At 40.1% G+C, this 27,507-nt stretch overlaps 1 protein-coding gene across 4 annotated transcripts in view; it reads right to left on the bottom strand.

The window, feature by feature from the left end:
• Pan3 (poly(A) specific ribonuclease subunit PAN3) overlaps window positions 1–27,507 on the bottom strand; it is a 126,886-nt gene that overhangs the window by 48,040 nt on the left and 51,339 nt on the right. For all 4 annotated transcript variants that reach the window (XM_052754533.1, XM_052754532.1, XM_052754531.1 and 1 more), the window contains one exon: window positions 11,722–11,869. In XM_052754533.1, coding sequence (XP_052610493.1) covers window positions 11,722–11,869 — 148 coding nt within the window. The remainder of the gene's footprint in view (window positions 1–11,721; window positions 11,870–27,507) is intronic.

Raw genomic sequence — 27,507 nt, 5'->3', positions numbered from 1 at the left:
TCATGTTGACTAACCAGCTACAGAATAGGAAACTGGACATGCTGGGGACTATTGTAAATTTTCAAGTATTTTAATTTGAAAAATGTTTAGTAAGGCACCTGTCCAAAGGGAGGTTATATGCCCCAATAGTATAAAAAGATTCCCCATTCAAATTTAAATAAAAATGAAACTTCAAGAGTTCTGAAAAGGAAATAAGGCAGTATGGCCAAATACAATGGTGGGAAATGTTAGTCTAGGGTCTTCAATGTGTGCCCTTTGAGCTGAGCCCTAGAAGAGGATGGAAGCACACCACAGGAAGAGCAAGCGGAGCTCTGCAGAGGACATCTGCCTAGGAACTGGACATCACTGAAGAAGGTACTCACGGCCAACCTGACTGCAGCAGAGAAGAATGGCAGGCTGAGGTGAGGGACAACCAACACGCAGACTGAACAGGCAAGTCTGAGGACTGTGGCTTTACTCTATTATCACTTTGGCTTGGACAAGGAAAGCCAGCTGCAGAGGCAAACCAATCCAGTTGCTGCAGCAGTGCACAAATGGGAGACTTAATGACCTGCTCTGGGACTGGTCTAATAAAAATGCACAGAAGTCAACAGTTTGGCTATTTATAGATCCTGAAGGCTGAACAGACAAGATTACTACAGATACGACAGGAAAAAGGCAAGAAAAGAAAAGATTTCAAGTTTCTTGTTCAAGCATTTCTCCAAGAGTGATGTCAACTGTTTAAAAGGTCAGACAAGATGAGGCTGGAACAACTGAAATGTAAAGTAAGAACAGACCTTCTGAGTGAACTGAGGTACCAAGACAAGTTAGAACACACCCTTCACAGTCAGCAGAGATTTTCACATGGCTAAGCTACTGAAAGAGACAACTGAGGCTGGAAACACACACCAGTTTAGTATCTTTACTACCTCTAATTTTTATAAAACTACAGAAATTACACATTCACATTTTTAAAAACTTCTTAATCATCCCCCGCAAGCCCTGAAACAAGAACATGTTAGGTCAATGTAGTAACCTTCTCTATTATGACGAGTAACAGAAAGTACATGGGGCAAGGGAAAAGAGCCCCGCCTCCCTCGGTGTATCCGGACTGAAGATTTCCGTGGTTACCCATGCTATGCCAAAGTCCTGGGTTTTGATCCAGACTGACTACAGAACTGCCTGAAAGCCTTTCTAAAACAGACATGCAGAAATGAGAGGAAAAGAAATAAGGTGCTAAGTGAGCAACTGGACTTTTTTTTTGGGGGGGGGGGGTTGGTTTTTGAGACAGGGTTTCTCTATCTCTGCCTTCCTTGTGCTGGGCTTAAAGAGCACCACCACTGCTCTTCAAGAAACTGGATTCTTAAGATTAAGAGTGTACTAACTAGCCTCTGGTTCTTCATTTGTTTCACTCACTACTATTCTGAACTGGCCTGGAAATCACAAACCTACCTCAGCCTTCTGAAGGCTGAAATTACAGTCATGTGCCACCAAACCCAGAAAAAAGACATGCATATTTAAAGAAACACCTGGGGAAATGTAGATATGCTGCTCCTTGGTAAACTGCTCAAAGATTAGAGCCACATTAATTTTCCTAAAATTTAAATCAGGCTTTTCTAGCACTAATGGTTCAAAGCAGAATCTTCTTACTGAATACAAGTTTAAATTATTAAAGTGAAGACAAAAGGATTCTGTACAGAATAACATATAAACACTCTCCTCTCTTTCGGAGGGAGACATGTGCCCCACTGACTTTAGTATATACCACCATTTTACACCAAGGCCAACTCCAAAGATTTGCTTAAAAGCTTTTACAGAACACTGACCCTAGTATAATATTCTCCCTCAAATACAAAATCATTTTCAGGAGTTTATAAGAAAGGCAAAAATCCCTTGCCCTATCTTTAACATCCTAAACTTTTCAACATTTAAAATGTTGGGAAGTGCTGATTTTATTTTAGTAGCTCACTGGATTTACTGTCCTGAAACACGGTAGGGCACATGTACACATGGATCCATCCGGTGAGTGTGCTCGCACACAGGCACAGGAAGCTAGCGTTGAGCAGCTGCTCTTTCCCTCCTCTCTCCACTGTGTATTGAGACAGGACTCTCATCAACTTGGGGCTCACCAACTGGCTAGACCAACTGGGCAGCACGCTCCTGGGGATCCTCCGTCCCTGCCTCCCAGAGCTGGGATTACAGGGGATGTCATCATGCCCGGGTTCTGAGTGCTGGAGACCCAAACTCAGGTGCTCATACTGTACAGCAAGTATTTGACCCAGAGCTCCAACTCCAGCCCACACAAAGACATTTTCATATTGCAAATGTGTTCTTTTCATAGGAACAAAGACAGAAAACTCGGAGCTCTCACAACAGAGAGATTAGGTAGATTACACAACCACAATGTCTGCTTGGAAGACCATGAAAGCCAATTATCACCTTTGATTTCATAAGGTCCAGAGGTGGCTTTTCATTTTCCTCAAGAAACAGATAAAAAAAAAAGTTCAAAATATGAGCCAGGTGTGGTCACACACACCTTTAATCCCTAGCACAGGACAAAAGGCAAGTGGATCTCTGTGAATTTGAGGCCACCCTGGTCTACAGAGGGAGTTCCAGGACAGCCAGGGCTGTTACACAGAGAAACCCTATCCCAAAAAACCCAAAAAGTTCAAAATACAAAATCTGCAATGTAAAAAAATGCAGACAACCACAGAATATTTCTCATCTACAGGAGAAAAAAATTACAACCCCAAGAATGAAGTTATTACAGGAAGCAATGCACTTGAGAAAATCCCCCAAAATTACACTCCGCAGAAGAGATCAAAATGCCTAACTTTTATCTGGAGTCATGGCCTTTTGTTGGTGCTAGCCTGGAACTGGTAACCCACCTGCATTAGTCTCCCAAGTGTTGGGCTTACAGGCATGCATCACCAATCCCAGTGCAGAACCAATTTTTAAATGATAAATAGGGGGTGAGGAGGTAACTCAGTGGTCAGGCATTTTACCTGTAGGCCCTAGGTTTTCTCCTGTGGGTAGTGGGGACAAACAAGCAGGTGGTGGAGGTAGAGTACAAGTACATAACAGAGTTGAAAACTAGGCTACAAACCCACAGGAAATACAGGAGTGTACCTATCAAACAAAGACACAAAACTCCACCCTTGAACAGCATTTTAATTCAAATGGAGATCTATTTTCTCATTATTAAGAAAAGGCCTGTGAGGAGGGTGTGGCGTAGCATGGGTGCAGAAGTAGAGGTCAGTTCTTCTCTCCCTCCACCATGTCGGCCCCAACGGCCAAATCAAGGTTGTCCAGCTTGGCAGCAAGCACCTTTACCTACTGAGCCATCTTGCCAGCCCTTTGTAAAATGAGATAACATTTTACAAACAGGATAAAATCATATTCTATTGTTAAGGTACTCAAAGTCTAGATTCATGGTAGAATACTACTGGACCCAAGGCTTTCTGGGTTTGTGGTATCTGATTACACTCTTTATTCTGCAATCCTTTAGTAGCCAAATGAACAGTTTTCAAATAATCAGTAAATCAAGAACTAAAAAGCATGAAATGAGACCATGAAGATAAAACTTTGTTTAGATACTGAGTGTAATGACATATGCTTACAATGTCAGCATTTGAGGGGAGGGGGCAGGAGAACGGCTCTAAGTCTGAGGCCAGCCTGGGAGATATATAGCAAGATCCCTGTGGCTCTGGGGGAAGTGGGAGAGACGAGGAGATGCTGTGTGGTGGCTTGGATGGAAATGGCCCCCATAGACTCCTGTGTCTGAATGCTTGGCCCATAGGGAGTGGCATTATGAGGAGGTATGGCCTTGCTGGAGGAAGTGTGTCACTGTGAGGGTAGACTCTGAGGTCTCCTATGCTCAAGCTAGGCCTAGTCTGGCAGTTTACTTCCTGTTGCTTGCAGATCAAGATGTAGACTTCTCAGCTCCTTCTCCAGCACCATGCCTGCCTACATGCTGCCATGACAATAATGGACTAAACCCCTGAAACTGTAAGTCAGTCCCAATTAAGTGTTTTCCTTTCTAAGAGTTGTCATGGTCAGGGTATCTCTTGCAGCAATAGAATCCCTGACTAAGACAGGGCATCTTTCACATTTAGGAGCAAATCCAAATGAAAACTATAAAATGTTTCAAATTGATGAGGTACAACTATTTATTTCTCTTCATTATAGTATATAAAAAGTGATATTTGTTTCCACATACTTCCTCAAAGCTCTGTTAACTTTTCCTAAAAATTAAAAAAACAAAATAAAAAAACAAAAAATGTTCATAGAAGGCATGGAATCTGGCCAAAATAAGTGCAATTTAAACTATGTCTGGCTTTCTTGTCAATAACTGGAGTGTTTAAAAAAACTGGTTCACATAATCATACCCCACTTTGGTTGAATTCGCATCCATGGAGACATGTAGATATTAATATTAGAAACACCCACGTATGAATTCATAAGCTTCTTCTCATAGTGTCACCGGTCATGTATTTTTCAGTAATTTGTGGTGGAGACTACTGCCCATGACTCCTTTCCTTTCTCCAGCTCCATACAGTGGTCTTCCCTTTGACTTAACGACAGTCCTGCCTTTATAAACTGCGGAATTTCCAGACGACTTGTCACTAATTCAGCCTTCCCCCTTAGAATGCTGACTGAGTATAAAACACAGAAAGTAAACCCCTAAAGTTATGAATAATTCATTCACCTTGTTCACTGGCCTAAGATGGTTAACTTTCTCTAGTCTCTAATGTTTGAAGGAAACAGAAAAGTGGCCTGTATGTTCCCAAACTTGACTAAGCCCTGAAATGAGAAGCTCTTCTGCACTCTCTTCACTGGTAGCAATCTGCTAAACCATGGCATTTCGATTACTTCAGACAAAGAGCACAACAGAGTGGGTGTCTGCTTCTGCACTGGGAAGATGGGCATGCCCCACACACGTACTAAATACTAAACCAGACTCGCAAAGACAGGCATGCCATGCTTTCTCTCACAGACATAGTCTAGATCTGAAAGTAGAAAGGTCACTACTGGAGGAAAGGACAGAGACTAGGGAGGAAAAGTGATACATTTAATTCATTGTTTTGTGTGCTAATATAAAAAGAAGTGGTTAAAAATGGGCACCTGGGAGGTGTTGGTTACTAAATTTATTTTTGGGATCAAAAGAACCATTTCTTTTTCCTTCTCAGTTCACTTAAAGGTACTTAGATCAGCTACTGTAGCTGCTTTGATACCGTTTTATAAGCAAAAAAAGGAGAGGTCAAAAAATTAAAACACAGGCTCAAAATATATAAATAATGCCTCAAAGTTGAGTTAACACTGCATCTAAAGAAGAGAGAAATGTAGCCCAACTACTTAAAGTAGTGTAGATCTGACCATGAAGAAATGCAACACAAGAAATATCCAGACTTCTGTGGCTTCTGGTTGACTAGAGATAGAGACAAGATCTGAACACCTGCCCTCAACTACTCTATAACCAAGCAATGCGCTTCTGATCTACGTAGCCTCTGCCTTTGCGGGGGACCTGTTTCTGCAGCTTAACCCACACTACTGCACACTCTGAAGCAATGGTAGAGCACTTAGGAACTAAAAGCACCATCACCATCCCAGGATCCACACAGTTGTCTCCCACACAGTAAGTGACCACTACTAGTTACTAGTTACAGAACCATCACTCTAAATGTGGGAAAGTTATTTATGAAATTGTGTGTGGGGGGGGAGGATCTCATTTCAGCAATGTCAGTATCTAAGAGATTCATGACATTTCAGCAATGTCAGTATCTAAGAGATTCATGACCAAATAACCCAGAACTAAATTCTCAGCATAACCCTTCAACCCACACCAAAGATTTTGTTTAGATCTTCATTCATTCTGAATGTTTAGTTGAACTAGGGACAAGAATGGGCTAAGTCTGTAATTCTCTGTTCACTAAGACCCTCTGCATATGCCCTATCCTCTAAGATAACTATGCACATCTAAGAAACAAAAAGTAACAAAACTAACTTTAATAATCAAGCTAAGATTCAAATGATAATAGAACAGAAGGGGCTGCAACCATCCAGATCGTTCCTACAGAATGAGGACTGCTCCTAACTACACACACAGTGAATGTCCTCACCACATTCCCTCTTCATTGAGTGCCTACAATACCCTAGAAATAGGCTGAAGAGTCGCAACGAATGATCCCTGGTGCTCTAAGCTCATTTGATTTCACTCGGGGAGAAGGAATGACTTCTAGCTCTCCACACTCACCTAAGCCTCACAAATGTTCTCGGCATTTGTTGACACCTGCTCTCTCTGCCTCTTAGCTCAATCAGAACCAGTACGATGCACTAACACAGCTCAGATTCTCTTGCACTGGTTGTGATTTTTACTTACATGAAGTATGGCAAAGCTCATGGGCCATTAAAATCCTTTTTTAATCTAATCCAAGAATTACAGTTCTGTTTTTGCTATTTCTCTTCACAGTCTTTGCTTCTGTAATTGTTTTCTGCCCCCTAAACGTTGCTAAACTTAAATGACATTTCAGATTTCAAAGCTGTCTTCATACAGAACCAAGCAGTATATGGAAAACCATAGGACTACTTTAGTAGAACAGTCCATGTTTCAAGTGCATCAAGACATATTCAATATCAACAGTACAATCTTATCCAAGAACTGCAGGAACCTTTGCTACAGGTCACTGAATCTGCCACCTATCGCTGAAGGGAAACTACCCCTTCCCACCCAGGCCTTGCCCTCAGTTCAGGGACAAGGCAGCCAACATAATGTAATACACACAGGAAACCCACAACTGAACTCTCGAGTCTAACAGGCAAATGAACCAAGGATTCCCCAGCCAGAGAGTCTTATCTACTAATAGCTATTTCAGCCTTACCTGACATGTCTCCAAGCCAGCTGCCGCAGCCACATCCCCCTCTGCGCCAAAAACGTCTTGCCTCAGTTTCCTGAAATTCCCAAGTGGAACAGGAATACAGCCAGATGGCATCCTCAACCTGGGTATGGTCTAGAGTTCCACTGCCAGCAACCTTCCCCAGGTACCACAGTTTGTGTCCGCACATGCACACATGCAGCAGCCCCTTCTCGGACAAGCTCAACATTAAAGGGCAACAAAATGCTCCTCTGCTCAAAAACGCTGAAGGCCTGATCTTAACAGTAAAATAACCGTTAACTTTTAAAATGTATTATTTTAATAAAGAAAGTAATCCTCAACCTAGAGAAAGATTTGAAAGACTGTGCTGAATATACCTGAAAAACAAAGTAGTTACAAAAAGATGGACACATGCAACTTTAACATAAAACTTACAAATACTTAAAAGCTGTTCATGAATGCTCAGGACCTCACCACAGACTTTTAGTTCTGACGCTGTTAAACTTTCTTCAGATTCATTTTTGCTTGACTTATTTAATTATATAATTGAACACTAATTCTTCCAAGAAATTTATTGAATCACTAAAATTCACCATATTCAAGAAATATGCGCCAATTAAGAAATTATTGCCCAATACAAAAATGAAGTTTTATTGAGTAAGCATTATTAAGCATTTTAAATACTTAAATTTGTGCTAGATTAAAAAAATATATAACTTGGCCGGGCGGTGGTGGCGCACGCCTTTAATCCCAGCACTCGGGAGGCAGAGCCAGGCGGATCTCTGTGAGTTCGAGGCCAGCCTGGACTACCAAGTGAGTTCCAGGAAAGGCGCAAAGCTACACAGAGAAACCCTGTCTCGAAAAACCAAAAAAAAAAAAAAAAAAAAAAAAATATATATAACTTGGTTCTTTCTTAAGAATCTGAATTTCTAATATTCTTTGGAAATCTAGATTAACATGTAAAATAATATTTTAATCACGAATTATTTCTAATAATAGAAATATAAAAACAATTCAGAGAAATCAATAAAGACTAAAATGTCAAAATAAATTTGTGGTAGAATTATTTTAGACTCTCACAGAATCCATTTCAGGGTAGACTTGAAAAATAGAGTTCTGCCGGGCAGTGGTGGCGCACGCCTTTAATCCCAGCACTCGGGAGGCAGAGCCAGGCGGATCTCTGTGAGTTCGAGGCCAGCCTGGACTACCAAGTGAGTCCCAGGAAAGGCGCAAAGCTACACAGAGAAACCCTGTCTCGGAAAAAAACAAAAACAAACAAACAAAAAAAAAAAACCCAAAAAAAAAAGAAAAATAGAGTTCTATCCTGCTCAACATGATCATGTTGAAAAACTCATAAATCTTTTATGGTTTGTCAGTATTACATCCTTCATAAACACAAGGCAATTATAGTGGTAGCCTCTGAGCTTTCCTGTCCTGCCTGACTCATGCACTTACGACAGTGTGACTGTCGTATGAGTTTGGGTATTCTGTACCATCAGATGCTGCCTGCTGTTGGTCATTTTCAGCTGCATCTTTCTTTGGCTGGACATTGGTGTAATGACACAGTCAGGCAGACACAGCTGTGGATTTCATTTAACAACACTGCTCTCATCTTTACAATTTATAAGAGGCATGTTTAACCTACACGTTTTGTCAATTTAATTATTATTCTTAGTTTGCCCTCCCTCTTACCTTTCCGTCTTAAAACAGATCGGTTTTATGGATGTATGCACACAGGAACTAATGTAAAGAGTGTAATTAAAACTACGTGGAACACATTTTATTTCAGAGCATCTGACAAAGGAGAAGGAGAGAGGGGAGCAGATGACAGACAGACAAGCACAGCACAGTTCAACCACCAATCACTTCTGTTTTCTTCCAGCCCAGTGACACATGAGCTGAGCTGAAGAGCCCTTGTCACTCCAAGCAACTTAAGCAGAGATTTCACAACAACCTGTCAGAAATGCCCCCTGCAGAAAAGCACTATGGAAATTTGTTTCCATCTACTCAAATGCCAGTAGTAGACTGCTAAACAAGCCAAATGTGCTACAATTCAGAAGAATTAAGTCTCTCCCCTTCCTCGACTGACAGAAAACACCACAGACCTAATGAACCACAGAACTTTATTTTTAGCACAGAACTTCCAAGCTGGAGAGATCTTATGGCCCTTTAAAATTATAAGGACATTTATAATGTCCACATTTAAAAAGTGTTTCAACACTGATGAAAAAGAATGACAAGTCAATTCATGTCCCCATCTCTTCCCCTTTTCTTCTCTCCCACACTTTCCCCAAGACAAGAGTGACAACAATATTAGCAGTTCAGCTCATCATTTGGAATCACCACTTCCAGGACAATGCAATAAACAACTAGTCACTTCCTCAGAAAACTGGTATCTATTTCCTTCAGTTTGGGGGAGGAGCAGAGAAAGTGCGTAGGTGAATGACAGAATATTTGCCTAGCACATACGAGGCCTTGGGTTTGACCTCTGTAATATAAAAAGAAACAAAAAACCTAAAATAAAATTGGTAATAAATGAGTATCATGAACAGTGCTTAGCATAGTAATTATTCTCCTTTTTATATCAAGCATATAAAATTACCCTAAGATATACTGACCGGTCAATAATTAACAATAAGATACAGTGGCTGGTCAATCCAGAAACCTGAAGGGATGGACATTTGAAAAATGCTGAAGACACTCTGGCTTTTTCTTATTTCTAGGTCAATAACCATCTTTTCAAACTCAAGAATTCTCTCATTAAGAACAACAAGTCCCTGAGTCACAACTGCACAGGCCACACCCATGAGAATAAAGACCACTACCCAGAAATGTATATTATTTCTATCACTCTCTCTCTTAAAATCATTTTTAAACATGCTATGGTTCTGTCAATTTGTTAACAGCTAATTAATGTATGCTAATCCTTAGCTTATTAAGTCTATTATAAAATCAAAATGTTATTGGGAAAAATTTGTGATTTTTAAAAAGTCAGCAAATAGTTTTCATGATTAAATTACTCCTATGGCATAAAAGCATTAAACTATCATTTCACAACTTGGCACATTCAAAATTTCATTCCTAAAAATCAGTTCAGAAAAATCTTTGCTAAGACAAAGTTATTAAAACAATCTCTAGACCACACTATGTAAAAGTATTCTTACTATATTGTGCTTGAGAAGTCACTTCTGAGAAACGGGTAAAACTAGTAATTTCTGAAAGGTTATGGACCTGTTAATAACATCTGTGTCTAGAGGAAAACACCTGTTTACAAATAAAAACATGAATATAATTGTAGGGTTCTGAAAGACATTGAAGCCCAAGCTAATTCTCATTCCTTCAACTGGTAAAGTACAACCTAGGCCACTGTGGCTTATGTTCACAGGTTCCCTGTGTGCACAACAACTAAGACTACAGATGCTGGCTTCTAACCCAAGAGAACCTTTCCCAAGCCTTGAAAATTCATGGGGAAAAAAAAAAATGGAAGGCAATGAAGGGTTTTAAAAACAATGTTCTGAAAGAAAAGTACCATTCAGTTTTTCTTTTCTTATTGCAAGAGCGAAGTCGTTAGCCCAGTGGAAGGAGAGGGAAAGTGCTAGTAAGTGTACCATCCATCACCCCAGGGCTTCTGCAAAGTGAGCTTAGACAACTGTCCTCTCAACAAACACTGACTTAGGAATGAGTGGCTGTTAAGTTCAAGTCTTTATTTGATAGGCTACAGACCTACTTCCAGTAGTGCCAGAGGATGCTTATTTTGTCATTAATAGAAAAAAGAGTGACCATTCTAACGTTAGTTATGCAGGAGAGTAAGCAATATCTCAGTTAAATTAATTAAGCTAAAATTAATTCACCCTAGAGGTACTGGTCCAACTTTTGACATTGCAACAAGATATCATCTACAAAGTTCATGTTTGAGAACTGCTAATCGGGTTACAAAAGGGAAAAATCATAATGCTTTAAGTAAGTGTGAGATTTTTGTGTGGGGCTGTGGCTTGGACACTCCTGCACCATCCTACTCAGATATGGGACCTCTAAAACAGCTTAACTAAGAGGTTAACTAGGTTAGCAGTTGCTAGAAAGCTTCAAAACCACAAGGTGGTTATGGATGTTTCTAAGTTCAATGCTTTAAAATGTGAATTCCCTATAACAGTCTCACCTCCTCGTTTAAAAAGGCCTTTGCAGGGGCCGAGCACTGCACCTGTAGCACGTGTGAAGCCTGCATCCCTTAACATGGCAACCCTCAAGTAGTCTTATCAACCACGTGCACACAAAATGTACTGCTGATACAAGGCATTAACTAAGCAAACCCGTGTTTTGTGATTGGCATATGGAGCTCATTACTGTTGATTCTTTATCAACACATAACAGCAATTTATGAAGCTACGCAGAAGCATGGACATGCTCTAGAAGAACACGCAACTGATCCATAGACTATGCATTTAAAAAAAAAAAAAGTGAACCCACCTCATGGCAGAAAACTCCTGACAGTACATTGATTCTATGCACTTTTACACTCCCAGTTCTGACACGTTTACTAACTAACTGAGAAGACCCACAGGAGAAGGCGAGGGAAGGAACCAATGCAAGAACAGAGGTGGCGAGGGAGTGGGCAAGAGTTGGGAAGCAGAGAGGAGGCAGGACTAACCCTGCTAACAGTGTTACTCCAGCTCTGATGGACTCCAGGCTAAGAGGCTAAGACAGGCTAAGAGGCTAAGACAGATGCTCTTTGTTGCAGAGTCAATCATTCAAGTACACAATTTCACTTCTAATAAATTAAAAAAAACAAAAACAAAAACAAACAAACAAACAAAAACCCCACAATGCTTACAGGTGTGATACCTGAAACTCACTGGAAAGTTACTCAACTTACCTGGTGCTAATCCAGCAGTAGCAGGACTTCCCATGGATGGGTGAGAGAAAACTTGAGAGAAGGCAGACATATTTGACTGGGACACGTTACTCAGCCTGGAGGTTGATCCTCCTTTAGGTATAAACTCGCTTGCAGTAGGATTTGGTGTCTATTTGAAAATCAAATATAGGAAGTTAACACACTTTAGGCCCCCAAAAGACATATGACCCTACTAGGTATTACTCTTCAGTGTTCCACTCACTAAACTCTTTTACTAAAAGAATTTAAGCCCTTTTGTTTCCATATTTTAAAATAACTTTCTTAGTGGAAATCGGATAACCAAATCCAAGGTAAATTTTTTCATGTGAAGAATTTTAACCTCCATAAAATGTAAAATGTGCGTGTATCATTTCTAAACCATCCTTACACATTTTTGAGAACTGGAGGTTGAGGCTACCTCAAAAATGAACAACAACTTTCAAACTTCTATCTTTAAACCTCTTCCCAGGATAAAGATCAAAACTGCCTTTCTTTCTAAATTACTTCCTTCCTTTACTGTAAGGATAAACATTTCCCCCATATGGTGCTATGCACTGAAATAAGAGAAGTCAAGAACACTTAAGGCAATTGTAAGAAGCAAGGGATAAGAAAAAGGAAATGTAAAGCCCCCACTGTGCACCACCACAATGACTCGTTATAGCACTTTCCATGTGAGATTACATGGATTATCTTTTCACAGTGGCACTCCAACATATTCAAATTGGATGTCACTTTTGGCTTTAAGAATTACTAAAGTATTATGACATTCTACTGTATATTAAATTCATAAAGCTTGTTTCAGTCCACTTGGAATTATCACAGAAGGTAGAAAACAAAAAGATGAACTAATTATAATAAAGCCTAACACAACTTCCTTATTTGATATAAATGACATTTTAAACTACCAAGAGTACAAAGTACTAGATTAAAAAGAAATAAGCCACAGGCTAAACAAATTACAAACTTTAAAATAATATTACTGGTAATTAGTCAACTAGACTTAACCACACAGTGCTAAGTAAGAAGAAATAGCAAAACTTGGCTTACTGTGAACATCCGGGAAGTACACAGTGAAGTACATCCCATGCCACATCTAAGACACAAAATTCTGAAAGAATAGCTAGGCCCATCCGGGTGGTGGTGGTGGCGCATGCCTTTAATCCCAGCACTCGGGAGGCAGAGGCAGGTGGATCTCTGTGAGTTCGAGGTCAGCCTGGGCTACAGAGTGAGATCCAGGAAAGGTGCAAAGTTACACAGAGAAACCCTGTCTCGAAAAACCAAAAAAAAAAAAAAAAAAAAAAGAATAGCTAGGCCTAGCCCAAAATATATTTCCCAAAAAGGAAAAAGAAAATCCCCTTTTTATATAGAGCAGTGGTTCTCAACCTTCCTTATGCTATAACCCTTTTAAGGTGACCCCCAACCATAAAACTAAGTATTTGATATGCAGGATATCTGATACGCGACACCTGGGAAAGGGTCATTCAACCTCCCAAAATGGTTGCAACCCATAGGTTGAAAATCGCTGACCAATTTTTTTTTTTTTTTTTTTTTTTTTTTTTTTTTAAATCAAGCCAGGCAGTGATGGCACACTCCTTTGATCACAATACTTGAGAGGGAGAGGCAGGTGGATCTCTGCAAGTTCAAGGCCAGCCTGGCCTACAGGGTGAGTCCCAGGACAGCCAGGGCTGTTACACAGAGAAACCCTGCTTGGACAAAACAAACAAACAAAAAGCCCTCACAAGTTTTCAAAAGTAGTGGCATATTCTTGAATAGATGGCCCAAACTTCTGGGAACAGAAAGCAAGGCAGTGAGAGCTGCTGCTGGAGCCCCTCCAAGTCACAAGGAGGCAAATGACAACAGACACCAAGCATGACAGCCTCGTCTCTAACAGTCCACCCTAAGTCCTCCTTAAAAAAGGAAGGCCTAACCAAAAGCTGCCTGACATCTTACGTGAGAGTCAGAAACACCGAGGACAAATGGCATCTTCAAGATTACAAGTCTATTGGGAAGATAGCAAAATTAGATAGGAAAAAAATCATGTACTTAATATATTCCTAAAAAAAAAAAAAATCACCCTATATATTATGCTATAATTAATTATATTGAACGAAATGAAATAGACTACCAGATCTCAAAGCAGAGTTTCTCCAACTGAAATCCTTTTTTACTTCATTTTGAAAGCCTGTATTTTCTGTATATGTCAGGAGAGGAAGGTGTATGTGTTTGTATGCATGCGGCAGTCAGAAGTCAACATCTTCTGTCTGACTGTCAGCCCCACCTGATTTGTGAAATGTCTTGTCACTGAACCTAGGCCTCACCGACTCCTCCAGGTGAACGGGCTGCTGGCAGCCTCAGGAACCTCCTGCCCACTTTCCCACACCGGGTTCCAAGAGCCTAGCATTACCCCGTCACTATGTGGGAGCTGGGGTTCCAGACGCAGGCCCTCAGCCTGCACCAGCAAGCACTTCACCAAGCAAGCCGTCCCCCAGGACCCACGAAAGCCTGTGTTTAAGAGCTCCTGTGAAAGAGCTTGGAGAGGAAGGGTCCAACTGTGCTTACAACAAACAAACCATACGTTAAAGGGCTCCCAAATGCATTACAACAGAAGATATTAAAACCAATGTACATAAAGTTAACACACTAAACTGCAACCACAATCAACCATCAACACACCATTGTTAAACAGGAATTAAAGGTGAAAAGAAGGCCCTAAAATCCTCGCCTTTCTTCTTGTCCCTTGAGTAGGTGGCTTGTGAGTTTGTTTAGCTGTGAGCACTTGAATTCAGAAAATAACAAGCTCAAAAGAATCCAGGAATGAGCCCGGAAGTGGCGGTGCATCCTTTTAATCCCAGCACTCGGGAGGCAGAAGCAGGCGGATCTCTGTGAGCTCAAGGCCAGCCTGGTCTACAGAGAGAGTTCCAGGACAGTGGTAGCAACACAGAAACCCTGTCTCAAAAAACAAAAACAAACAAAATCTAAGAATAACAGCATAGCTGCTACTAACAGATAAATTTAACTATAAGCAGAACAGAGAAGTATCATGTTCTTTAACCCTAATTCATAATATTCTCATGGTAAAGCTCAGTGAGACAGTCCATATAATAAAAGGATGCATTCTGGATACTGAAAATGTGGCACTTATACACAATGGAATTACATAGCTTTAGAAAAGTAAAATCTGGAAATTTGCAAGTAAATGGATGGAACTGAAAGAATTACACTGAATGAGGCATCCCTGACTCAGAAAGACAAAAGCTCCAAGCTCTTGCATGTATGTGGGTCCTAACATGGGATCTTTAGACTTCAGTGTTTAACTTGGAAGCCAGGAAGGGGCCATTAGAGGTATGGGGAGAGTAGAAAGATTGTACGGGAGGTAGGATAGTACAATATAGGTGATATGAAGAAGAAAGGAAATTGGGAGGAAGGTGTAAGGGGGAGAAGGATGGAAGGAAAGGAGAGGAGAGAAGGTAAGGGAGCAATATCTAACAGTATGTTTGAAAAATCAATGTGGAAACCTACTATTTTAAAGGCTTCGCTGGGCTGGAGAGATGGCTCAGAGGTTAAGAGCACTGAATGCTCTTTCAGAGGTCCCGAGTTCAATTCCCAGCACCCACATGGTGGCTTACAACCATCTGCAATGAGATCTGGCGCCCTCTTCTGTATACATAATAAATAAATCAATCTTTAAAGGCTTCGCACACATGCACTCACACACATACGTGCCTAACTGAGTTTGTAACTACAGCCACCCTACTTGGAGGACAGTGCTCCACAAACAAGCCACAGGTTGCCAAATAAACCCAATGCCAGGTATAAAATACTGCCCCTCAAATTGTTGCTCAGCGGTATTCAAGAGTTCCAAAAAAGCCCTTGGCTGCACACCAGAACTTGACAGTTAAGACCCTACTGCTGAAGACAACACACACTTTGGTCACCGGACATGGAGAAATCAAGCTAATACTGATCTAGAAGATTCCTCCCTGCTAGTGGGCTTTCATACTACTAGAAGGTACTATGTAGGCTGCTGGGGAAGAAAAGTCATCAATAGTCTTACCCAGCAGAGGATCCTACGTGTCACATTAACAACTAGCCTGGCAAGATATGCCATGAGTACAACAGTAGCATGAATGTTGTGGAATAGTTGCTTTCTGATTGACTCTAAGGCCCACTCCACAGGTGGAAATCCATGCTTGGTACGGCAAATGTGACCAAGAACTGTGGCCATGGAACTCATACTGTCTAGAGGTGAACCTATTATCTCGCCACAGTATCAAACTGCCCTCTATGAGTATCTCTAGCCACAGATTAGTAAAGCTCTCAGCACTCATCAGAGAAGCTTCTTTGTGCAGTGGGTGGTAGTTAAGACAGAAACTCAGAACTGGACAAAATGCAGAGTGTAGCTGTAGAGTGCTCAGCCATAAATAAGACATGTTACATAATCACCTTCTCCTCATTTAAGGGTCCAGAGCCAGAGGGGGAGAAAATGGGGTCAAACAGTGTTTTCTGGACATGATAGGACCTCACAGCAGCTGTGGTGGCCTATACACTCCAACCTGGAGGGAGAAGGGGCTCATTGACTCCCACCTCTAGCTGAGGACTAATGGACAGTTGATGGGTGCCAAAAGAGGAAAACCGTTTGCTTTAGGACTGTGTTCCCTGTGCTACAGGAAACTGCCTGACACCCATTTGTATATGGGCAGCAAAAAAAAAAAAAAAAAAAAAAAAAAAAATGGACTCAGTGGATTATTTTAAAAAAGAAAAAAAAAAGGACATTGGGAGGTAGGTGGCTTGGAGAGTTGGTGAGAGAGAGTAGAGGACTGTATCTTCATCATGGATTTTACAAATCTTTTTAAAGATTTAATTGTTTTTTAAAGATTTACTACTTAGAGCTGGAGAGATGGCTCAGTGGTCGAGAGTGTCCACTGCTCTTTGCAGAGGAACTGGGCTCAGTTCTTAGCACCTACAAGGCTGTTGCCGGATATTTGACCACACTGGGACACTCTGAGACTGCTAATAAAGTTAACCTTGAATCAGGAGACGAAGTCAACTAGCTGACCGGAATTAGTCATAGAGATGTTGAAGGACCCAGGAAACGACCGAGAGGCACAGGAAAGAGTAGAGAGGGGCTTAGAAATGTTCGAGGGTTTTTTGATCTAGGAGGCGTGGAAAGTGTCAGCTGACCTTTCCTCCGCCACTTTCTTGATCTACAGGTTTTTACACCAACATCTGACTCCTGAGTTTTTTTTATTGATAATAGAACAATTTAGGTAAACACTTCACAAGGCAACTCATAACCATCTACAACTCCAGCTCCTGGGGATCTGATGTCCTCTTCTGACCTTCGTGGGCACTTTCACATATACAGTGCACATGAACTCATGCAGACACACAAAATTAAAAAAAAAAAAATCAACAGATTACATATTAAATAAAATGTCTGTTCAGAAAATAAAACTGGGCTGGAGAACTGGGTTAGTGGTTAAGAGCACTGGCTGCTCTTCCAGAAAAACCAGGGTTCAATTCCCAGCAGCCATATGGTAGCTCACAACAATCCATGAACTCTACTCATAGGGAATCTGATACCTTCTTCTAGCCTCTGTGAGCACCAAGTAGTGCATATGCAAGCAAAACACTCACACACAAAATAAAAATAAGTAACTCCTTAAATAAACAAGGAAGTAAGGAAAGAAAACTACTCCTTTCCGGCTCAGAAGATAAAACTGTACTCCTCTGCCCCGCCGCTAGGGGTACCTGACCCAGTCCCGGTTATGCCGGCACACTCTCTACAACTCAGCGACATCCCCAGCTCCAGTCAGTTTCTCCAGGAAGAAGATTCGAGGACTGATTCTGTATAAATGATTCACCTAACCTGAACAACACTCATGTGTAGAATAAGAAGTAGAAAATAACAGAAGCCCAAATTTTACTTTCTTGCTTTATTACGTAAATGAGCCCTTTCTAAGACAAGGAAAAAATTCAAAGATCAAATTAGTACTTGACCCATCAAGTACAATGCAAAACAGGTTACTAAGCCCTTCAAACTCTCTGGATATATTTCTTTAATATTAAGTTTCTGGTTTTGTTTGTTTTCTCTTTGTACAGCCTTGGCTGCCCTGGAACACACTCTGTAGACCAGGCTGGCCTCAGACTCACAGAGATCCCTGCCTACCTCCCAAGTGCTGAGATTAAAGGCGTGTACTGTAGTTTTTATTTATAGAAAATATATGGAGCACTAATTTCTACTCATAATTTTAAATCCTAATTCATATTTGTACCTTAAGTAGTTTCAAATGCACTTCTAAAAGTCAGAACTTATTCCAATCAAGTAAAATATTCATTTTTCATATTTTAGCCTTAAGTTCCCATATACTTAAAATCACTCTTTACTTTCTGTACAAAAGGCCACCTACTGCTTCTTGTGCAGCAAGTTCTTCAACACAACACCATCTCCCAACATTGGGTGTGATGCCATCTTTAGTTTCTGGACACAAATATACAAAAATTTAGAGTCTCAAGCCTTCTCTTCAACGTGTTGACATATTAACATTACATCTTAAAAGAGGTAACATTTCAAGCCAGATACCCCATCCAATCAAATGCTAATCACTCATCTACAACTGCTCAATATTGTTCTGCTCAAAGAATTTTCTTACCAAGTTTTAAACTTGGAATTACTATAAACTCGTACTTTTATATTATAGTATTATTCTGTATAACGTTTTTACATTAAAATTTAATCCCTAATACTTACATGTATCTACTAGAAACAGAAAACTAAAGTAAGAGAGCCCATGAATTAGGGGATTAATTTAAGTAGCAAAACAGCATAAAAATATAACCATTAGAACTTTCAATAAGATAATGGTTCATATTAAATAAAAAGAACAGAATGTTTTATTGCAAAAACATGACAGAAATCAAAACATCTCTAGGAGATATCTTTCTCACAGTGATGAGGAATAAGAAATTCCTAACGTTCTTTTTTCTGAATTATGTTAATTACTTTTACTTAGGAGTGTTTGCCTATATACCTATAGGGTCACTGCAAGAGTGCAGCACCTGGGGGGGCCAGTAGAGGGCATCAGATCCCCTGGAACTAGAGTGACAGACAGTTGGGGGCTGCCATGGGGGTGCTGCAAGAGCAGCCAACTGCTGAGTCATCCATCTCTCCTACTCCGATTTTATTTATGCATTTATGTCTCTGTGAGTGCACAGCACATATGTGGAGGTCAGAGGACAGCTTGCAGGAGTTGGTTCTCTCTTTCCACACGTGAGACCCCAGGACTAAAGTTACATGGTGAGGATCAGCAGCAAAGGCCTTTACCTGACAGGCTTTCTTGTCAGCCTCTACTAATACTCCTAAACACTAAGTAGTCAGGGCTTTGGTTAGTTTCTTCTTGTGTTTTTAATTTTATTTTTTACAATTATTTTGTGTTGAGAAAAGGGGTGGATATATATATATATATGTCACAGCGCCATGTGTGGAGGTGGATGGTAAACTGTGGGAGACAGTTCTCTAAGTCTAATATGTTCCAGGGATAGAATACCATTCAATCAGTCAGGCTTGGCATTAAATCTTTACCTGCTGAGTTATCTTGCAAGCTCTGTTTAGGAGTTTTATAATCACACTGTAAACTCAACACTGTAAGGTTTACCCTTAGTACAACCCTTCATAATGCGCTCGGTTGCTTTATAGACCTTAAGGGTTTCATATGTTGATCTCATTAATCTTTCTCTCAGAGTAATCCAGTGACTTTCATGTCAGCTTTTTTGTTTTTGTTTTTGTTTTTGGAGACAGGGTTTCTCTGTAGTTTTGGAGCCTGTCCTGGACTAGCTCTGTAGACCAGGCTAGCCTTGAACTCACAGAGATCCACCTGGCTCTGCCTCCCAAGTGCTGGGATTAAGTCAGCTTTTTTTTAAAGGTATAACTGACATAATAAACAGTACATACTTAAAATGCCAACTTCAGTAACTCTTGAACTAGATATACAGATTTATAATAACTATCCAGTCAAATTTAATGAATATAGCCAACTTCAGTAACTCTTGAACTAGATATACAGCTTTACAATAACTATCCAGTCAATTTAATGAATATATTCATCATGATGAGTCATCATGGTTCTCTTTTAGTAATATGTCTTTTTCCTTTTATCTACTGGACATTTAGATTGTTTCCTGTGTGGGGTTATTCAGAGCACTGCTAAGCATTCATATAAAAGTCTTTGTTGTTCACAATTTCATCTTTCTTGGGAATAAACTACTATAAATGGTTTAGACATATGGTAAGTGTTAATATATAATCTTTTTTATTCATGAATTAGGGGATTAATTGAAGTAGCAAAACAGCATAAAAATATGACCATTAGAACTAGAAACATGTTTTCCAAACCGAATTTGATCAAACAAATTACTAAGTAGAAAAAAGTCTAGTATTAACCCAGCCTTTTCTTACTAATTTTATTGATACTATTTGGTGGTGGAGTGATATATTTTTATACAATCTGCCCTGTAACTAGATACACAAAGCCTACCTGTGTGGGGCTGGAGAAATGTTTAGCAGTTAAGGGAATGCCACTTTTGCAGAGAACTTAAGTTCAGTTCCCAGCATCAATATGGTGGCTCAACCATCTGTGACTCCAGTTCTAGAGGATCTGATGCCCTCTTCTGGCCTCCACATGCACCAGGAACACCAGTGGTTTAGACATAACATGCAGGACAGAACACCATATACACACAATAAAATAAAAAGAAAAAATTAAAATGTATAGATCTTCATATTTTGTCAAAATGATACTAAAATGGGTTTACATTTTTGTTTTTACTGTAAACGATACCTTTATTTCAACTTATGTATATCCATTTCCTGCTTTTAACAAATTACCACAAAATCCATACTCCAACACCAAAACAGAAATTTATTCTCATACAGTTCTGCCAGCATGAATACAAAATAAAGGTGGTGGCCATTAGCACAACTTCCAAAGGAGCTGAAAAGAAGATATTCGGGTGTCTCCTGGGTTCTAGTGACTGTCAAGTCAAGCATTCTTTAGCTTCCTTGGCTTGTAATGCTAACACTCCTATTTCTGCCCATCTCCTATCTCCTTCTCTTTCAGGTCATCTATCTCACTCTTGTAAAGACAACTGGATTTGTGGCCCCTGCATAATCCAGGACAATCTCATCTCAAGATCCTTTTTCCAAATAAGATAAAGCTCACAGTTTCCAGGAATTACATTGTGAACACTTTGGGTACCACCAAATAGTAACTCAGCAAGCCATGTGTTCCTCCTTCTTGCCTTGGCACACTAGCACACACACTAACATGAGGAAGTAAACTGCTGAAAGCTGACAACCTTGTCTTTCTTTTTTTTTTTTTTTTTTTTTTTTGGTTTTTCGATTTTTCGAGACAGGGTTTCTCTGGGTAGCTTTGCGCCTCTCCTGGAACTCACTTGGTAGCCCAGGCTGGCCTCGAACTCACAGAGATCCGCCTGCCTCTGCCTCCCGAGTGCTGGGATTAAAGGCGTGCGCCACCACCGCCCGGCCAACCTTGTCTTTCTAATCATTGTTTTCATTTTACTTTTTATTATATGATTGTAGTTTTTCATAAACATACTTCACTAGCTTAGGGATAGTCCCCTTATATTTTTTGTGTGCAGAGCCTTTTTTGTTGTTGTTATTTTTTTTTGTTTAAGTCAAAAATAAATGCTGGTTGATTCAAATGATCTCCATCTACTAAAATGATGGTACTGGTTTTAACTAATTACATCAATTGATCTTGAAATAATTAAATGTAATTCACATTACTGAGACAGTTCCACTATGTGGTATGTTATCATTTCTATATAGAAGTTTCAATTTGTTAAAATGTTATATACAGGAAATGTGTGTTTTAATGCACACCCCCTGGTGGAGTGCTGGTCTGGGTATATGACACAGTAATATGGACCTACTTCACACAGCAGACTAGGCAGCAATCCCTCCCTCTCAATTTTATTCTTTTCTTTTAGGCAAAGTCTAGTTAGACTCTGCAGTTTCTCCTTTTATATATTCGGCAGAATCCACAAGTAAAAACATCTGAACCTTCTGATAGTAAAGTAATTACAAAGTCTGTTTTAGCTGGGTGTGGTGGCAAGCTACATTTGCAGGTCTACAGATCGAGTGCCAGGCCAGTCAGGGCTACATAGTAAGACCCTGTCACAAACAAACAAAAAAACCAAACCAAATTCCGTTTAATACACTGAGGACTAATCCAGTTAACTATAACTTAGGCAGTTCCTGTCCTTCATCTCTTGTCAAATTCCTGTGTGTGTGTGTGTGTGTGTGTGTGTGTGTGTGTGTGTGTGTGTGTGTGTGTGTGTACATGAGTTAATATGTAAAAAAGCAATATACCCCTACCCCACATGTGTATTTGTCTTAAAAAATACTTATTTTTACTTCTAACTGTGTGTGAATACGTGGGTAATGCGACATGAGGAGGGAGTGTGTGCCAGCAGAGGACGGAGGAATCAGATACCTAGGAGCCAGAATTACAGGTGGATGTGAGCTGCCCTAAAGTGGGTACTGGGAATTGTACTTTAGTACTCTACAAGGGTAGTAAGCCCTCTTAACCAAAGAGACATCTCTCCACCCCATCCCCATTTTCTTTTTCCTGTTCATTTCTGCTCTGAGTTGACTTTCTTATGCTTTCTTAGGCTGTGATTTACCACTGTGCTCCTAGTTTTCAAGGCTGAAGCCACCATCATACTTAGGAATCCTATCTTTCTCAACACGGACATCTGTTTCAGTAAATGCCCCTATTGTTACCAACACTTAGTGGCATCCTGTAACTTTTGATATGTAGCTATTCAGTTCAAAACACTTCTTTCTTTCTTCTTTTGACTCCTAAGTAATTAAAAGCATACTACTGATTTTTCCAAATGTATCAGGATTCTAAAAATAGTGTCACTGATATCTAATTCTACTATGGTAAATCATTTCTGTGATTTGAGTTCCTTTACCTTTATTGAGATTTGTATAATGACCTGAAATCGATCTGTCCTGGTCTTTGAAAAGGACAAGTACTTGACTGTTGCCAGGTAGAATGCTCTGTAAATGCCAAATATATACAGTTGGTTTTTAGTTGTTCAAGTCTCTCATCTCTCTCTCTGCCTTCTTGTAATACGAGGAAACAGTCTTAACATCCCTATCACTGTCCATTTCTCCTTGCAAATCTATCAGGCTTCTGTCATCTGTTATTAGCTAAATTAATAAAAAATGGTATGTCCTGCTTCTTAATGGCTAAATGGTACATGGCACCTCATATTATCAAATATCCCTGATATTTTATTCTGTAAAGTCCAGCTTGTTTCACATAATGTATAAATGTCCTAGCTTTTTTTTTTTTTTTTGAGCAGCACAGTGGACCTTCTAACATATAGCTAAAGTAGGTTTCCTTTTTTGGGGGAGGGGTTGTTTTTTCAAGACAAGGTTTCTCTGTATAGCCCTGGCCTCAAACTCAGAGATCCACCCACCTCTGCCTCCCAACTGCTGGGATTAAAGGTGTGTGTCAACACCACCCACCTAAGGTAGGTTTTTTGTTGGTTGGTTTGTGTATATGTACTGAGCGTGTGTGTGGAGAATGGGGTGGACACACTCGTGTCGAACAAGAGAGATGTCTGGACTCTTCCTCTACTGCTCTCTACCTTATCCTCTGAAAGGATCTCTCACTGAACCTGCAGCCCACTGTGGTTTGTTTGTTGGTTTGTTTGTTTGGCTACGCTGGCTGGCCAGCAAACCCCAGCAACCTAGGTACTCCCCTGAGGGCTGGGGCTGAAGGCACTAGATTTTTATGTAAGTGCTGGGGAATGTTCTCATGCTTGTAGAGTGGGTGCTCTTTACACACAGAGCCACCTCCCTAGTCTCTAAAGCCAAGTTTCTTACTAGCATCATGATAGCTTTGAAATCCAGCCTGAAACACTCTGTCCATTACTGTTATGTTCAGACAATGTAGATTTTATGCCATCAGTGATAACCCTGAGTTTAAAGCCATTCATCATCTGACTTATGGTTCCATCTGAGGACCCCCCCACACACACACCTCGACCCTGAGTACTTTTCATTTATCTCTTGGTGTATTTAGTTAGAATTCTGTTCTACTGTTGTAGTTCCGTTAGGTTTTCAAGTATCTATCTTTAGATTTTCACGAACTGTCTTACGTCTGCTGGGGCTACCATAACTAAACACCAGACACTATACAACAGAAATAAATCCATTTTCTAAGTCTCACAACCTAGACACCAAGATCAAAATGGAACTAGCAGGGGTTTTCCTGAGTCTCTCTTCTAGACAGCTGCTTTCTCATTCTATCTCCACAGATCTTCACTCTCTGTATGTCAGACCCCTGGCATCCATTCCTCATTATAAAGATAACAATTACATTGGCTTACAGTTCCATCCTATGATCTCATTTAGCCTTAGTGCGCCCTGTAAAGGCCTCATCTCCAAATACAGTCACATGAGGAGTTAGGTGTCAACACATATGAATGGAGGATAGAGGGACATAATTCAGCCCCTAACACTATCATCCAGCTCCACGAATAGCTCAGATACAATGGAAGGAAAGTCACATTCCTTTTCCATTTCTCCCCCCAGACTTCTTCTATTGTTGTATTTTTTACATTTCTAAATCCTACAGACTTTATCATTACTTTGATTTTAACAATCAATTCTCCTTCAAAAAATTATGAGCAATCGTCTTATAATTTACTCATACTATTTTTGCATCTGGTATAGCTATTTAGATTCCACATAGCAGGGATTCCACGGGGATTTGCTTATATTCTAAAGTATTAACTTTAGTATTTATTAAAATATATCTAGTGGTGATGTACTTTGTGTTTTTTTTTTTCCCCAGGGAGGGGAATAAGTCTGGCTATACGCCTAGGTAGGCCAACTTCTCAGAATCCTACTACCTAGATCGATGCTGGGGCTACAGGTCTTGGCTCTTCCAGCTGCTGGGTGTCTGAAGGAATCTTGGCTCTACCACTGAGCACCTGTAGCTAGAGCTTTTCTCTCTGGGTCCCGTCAAACCCCGGCAGTCCCGTAGCCCATTTATAAAATAAACATACAGACGCTTACATTATTTAAACTGCTCAGCCATTAGCTCAGGCCTACCATTGTCTAGCTCTTACTCTTATACTCAGCCCATTTTTATTAATCTATGTCGCCACGTGTTCTGTGGCTTTACCTGATGCCTTTACATGATGCTCCCTGGACGGCAGGCTGGCGTCTCCTCCTCTCCGCCTTCCTGTTCTCTGAATTCTCCTCTCTGCTAGTCCCACCTATACTTCCTGCCTGGCTACTGGCCAATCAGTGTTTTATTTATCAATCAATCACCCACAGCAAGCACCACTAGCTATTTTGCTTCTTGGGAATTTTTAAATTTGAAATAATGAGTCACAAGAGAGACTGATTGTCTTTCACCACAGGCAACATCTTACATGACCATAGCATGTCTCTAAAACCAGAGAATTAGACCGAGTGTGATTATTTGTAACTACAAAACTAACTTGAGTTTCATCAATTTTTTTATATATATTTATTTCCATGAATACATTTCCACATTTTCCCAAGTGCAGAACTTTGGTATGGTATGTTTTTTGCTTCCTGTAAAGATATATTTTGCTTCTTCTATATTAAAGATATTGCTACACTATCTGGGGTAGGTGTGGTGGCACACACATTTCATCCCAGCTCTCAGGAGGCCGAAGCAGGTGTATCTCAGTGAGTTCAAGGCCAGCCTGGTCTTCTCCAGAAGTTCCAGGACAGCCAGGACTGTGTAACAGAGAGATTCTTTCTCAAGACAAACGAAAACACTGCTGCATTGTCTAACAGTCTGCATTACTCCAGTAAGGAATATGCTACCTGAAACCCAAACCTTGTTTTTCTTCCCAGCACTGTTTGTCTGGGGAGGCTTAGTGCCCCTTGTTTACTTTTTTTGGGTTGTGATTCTAGGCTAATTTTATCTATAGCCTTAAACTTTTTATTTGCTTCAGAAAATGCTTGTCCATTAATTCTCAAAACCATTTTTTTCTAAAAAAAAAAAAAAGTTTTTCTCAAAACAACTCCGTTTCTCTTCAGGAACAACAGTCAGAAGTATACTAGAACAGCTGGTGATGCTCGTGTGTGTGTGTGTGTGTGTGTGTGTGTGTGTGTGTGTGTGTGTATGTGTGTGTGTGTGTGTGTGTGTATACACATACATATATGGTTTTGTGATCACTCTTCTGAAAACTCTAATCTCCCAGCATTCCTATCCAGTCTTTTATTTCAGACACTAGCTTTAAATTCTAAAACCTTCATTTACTTGTAAGCTTAACTCATCTTCCATGTTTTATCTTCCCTCTAGCTTCTCAAACATATGGGATGGGATTTAATAACTGCTGTGGTGTTTTGTTTTGTTTTAACTACTTCTGCATCATTTCTGGGAATTTTAATTACATCTTCTCAGTATGAGTCTTACCTTCTTACTTTGCTTAATTTGTGAACAGAATGATAATTATTCTCTTATCTTTTATCTTTAGTGATATATATGTGTGTATTAACACATACGCATATTTGTATGCATATATAGATATTAACATTAGAAATTTTATTTAGAGCTTATGGTTTCAGAGGTTTGGAATTCAAGGCCATCATGGCAGGGGGAACATGTCAGCAGTCAATGAGGCATTAATCTGGAACAGTATCAGAAAGCTCACATAAGACACAACCACAGGCAGAGAGGTACCTCAGAATGGCCTGAGCTTTGGAAATGTCAAAGCCTGCCCCAGTGATACACCTCCTAGAACAAGGCCACATCTCCTAATCCTTCCCAACCAAACAGTTCCACACACTGGGGCCAAGGATTCAAGTATATGAGCCTATAGGGGTTTGCTATATTCTTAGACATATTTTTAATATGTTTCCTATTGTGCTTAAACTGCTTAAAATGTAGTTAGATAAATCCTTCCAAGTCTTGCTGTAAGCATGGTTAGTGGATCTGGGAAAGCATTCATTCTAAGGCCAATTTGGCCCCTGTACTGCGGCAAATGCCTTCCCAATATTTTCCCTATGTTGCCTGATGAAAACAGGAGCTTCTTCTGGCTCTGAGTAAGCCCTGAAAAGTATTACTTGTAGTTACATGTTGAGGGGCAAAGTGGAAACTTGGGCACTTTGCCTTGCTAAAATAGTCTTAAAAGGCATAAAAAGATGAGGCCATGGACATAAGGATCTGTTCAGCACTATTTCACAGTCTTTGGTGTTTGGAAGTAAAACACACACACACACACACACACACACACACACACACACACACACAAAAAAAAAAAAAAAAAAAAAAAAAACAAAACCAGAGTAAATGGAAAAGCGAAATCAAAGGCTAACCAAAGCCTTCAAAGTCTACATCTCTACAAGATTTGTTCTTAATGGTCTGCTCTTTCTCCTTGTTTAAAGCATATCCAAATATGGTTAATTTAAGATTACCAGAATATACTAAACTTCTGGATTACTCAAGCCCTGTTTTAGCACTTAAGTTAAATGCAGTATCTACATACTATTGCTACTGTGCAATGCCGTTTGCTACATTTTCTGAAGCAAGCAAAGCCCTCTGACTCCAGCAACCCAACAGACAGACATACGACTGTCCACATCAGATGAAACTGATGGGCAGTGGTGAAGGTTCCAGTATTCCCACAAGACTCCTGTTGTGCTCTTTCTGAACCATCTTAAGGTAAACTATCATATGTATGCTG

This window comes from Peromyscus californicus, unplaced genomic scaffold (genome assembly GCF_007827085.1).
Source record: "Peromyscus californicus insignis strain IS unplaced genomic scaffold, ASM782708v3 Scaffold_2__1_contigs__length_46816999, whole genome shotgun sequence".
In the NCBI taxonomy this organism is placed as follows: Eukaryota; Metazoa; Chordata; class Mammalia; order Rodentia; family Cricetidae; genus Peromyscus; species Peromyscus californicus.
Note: the sequence above shows the minus strand (reverse complement) of the source record. Positions and strands in the feature narration are given on the sequence as shown.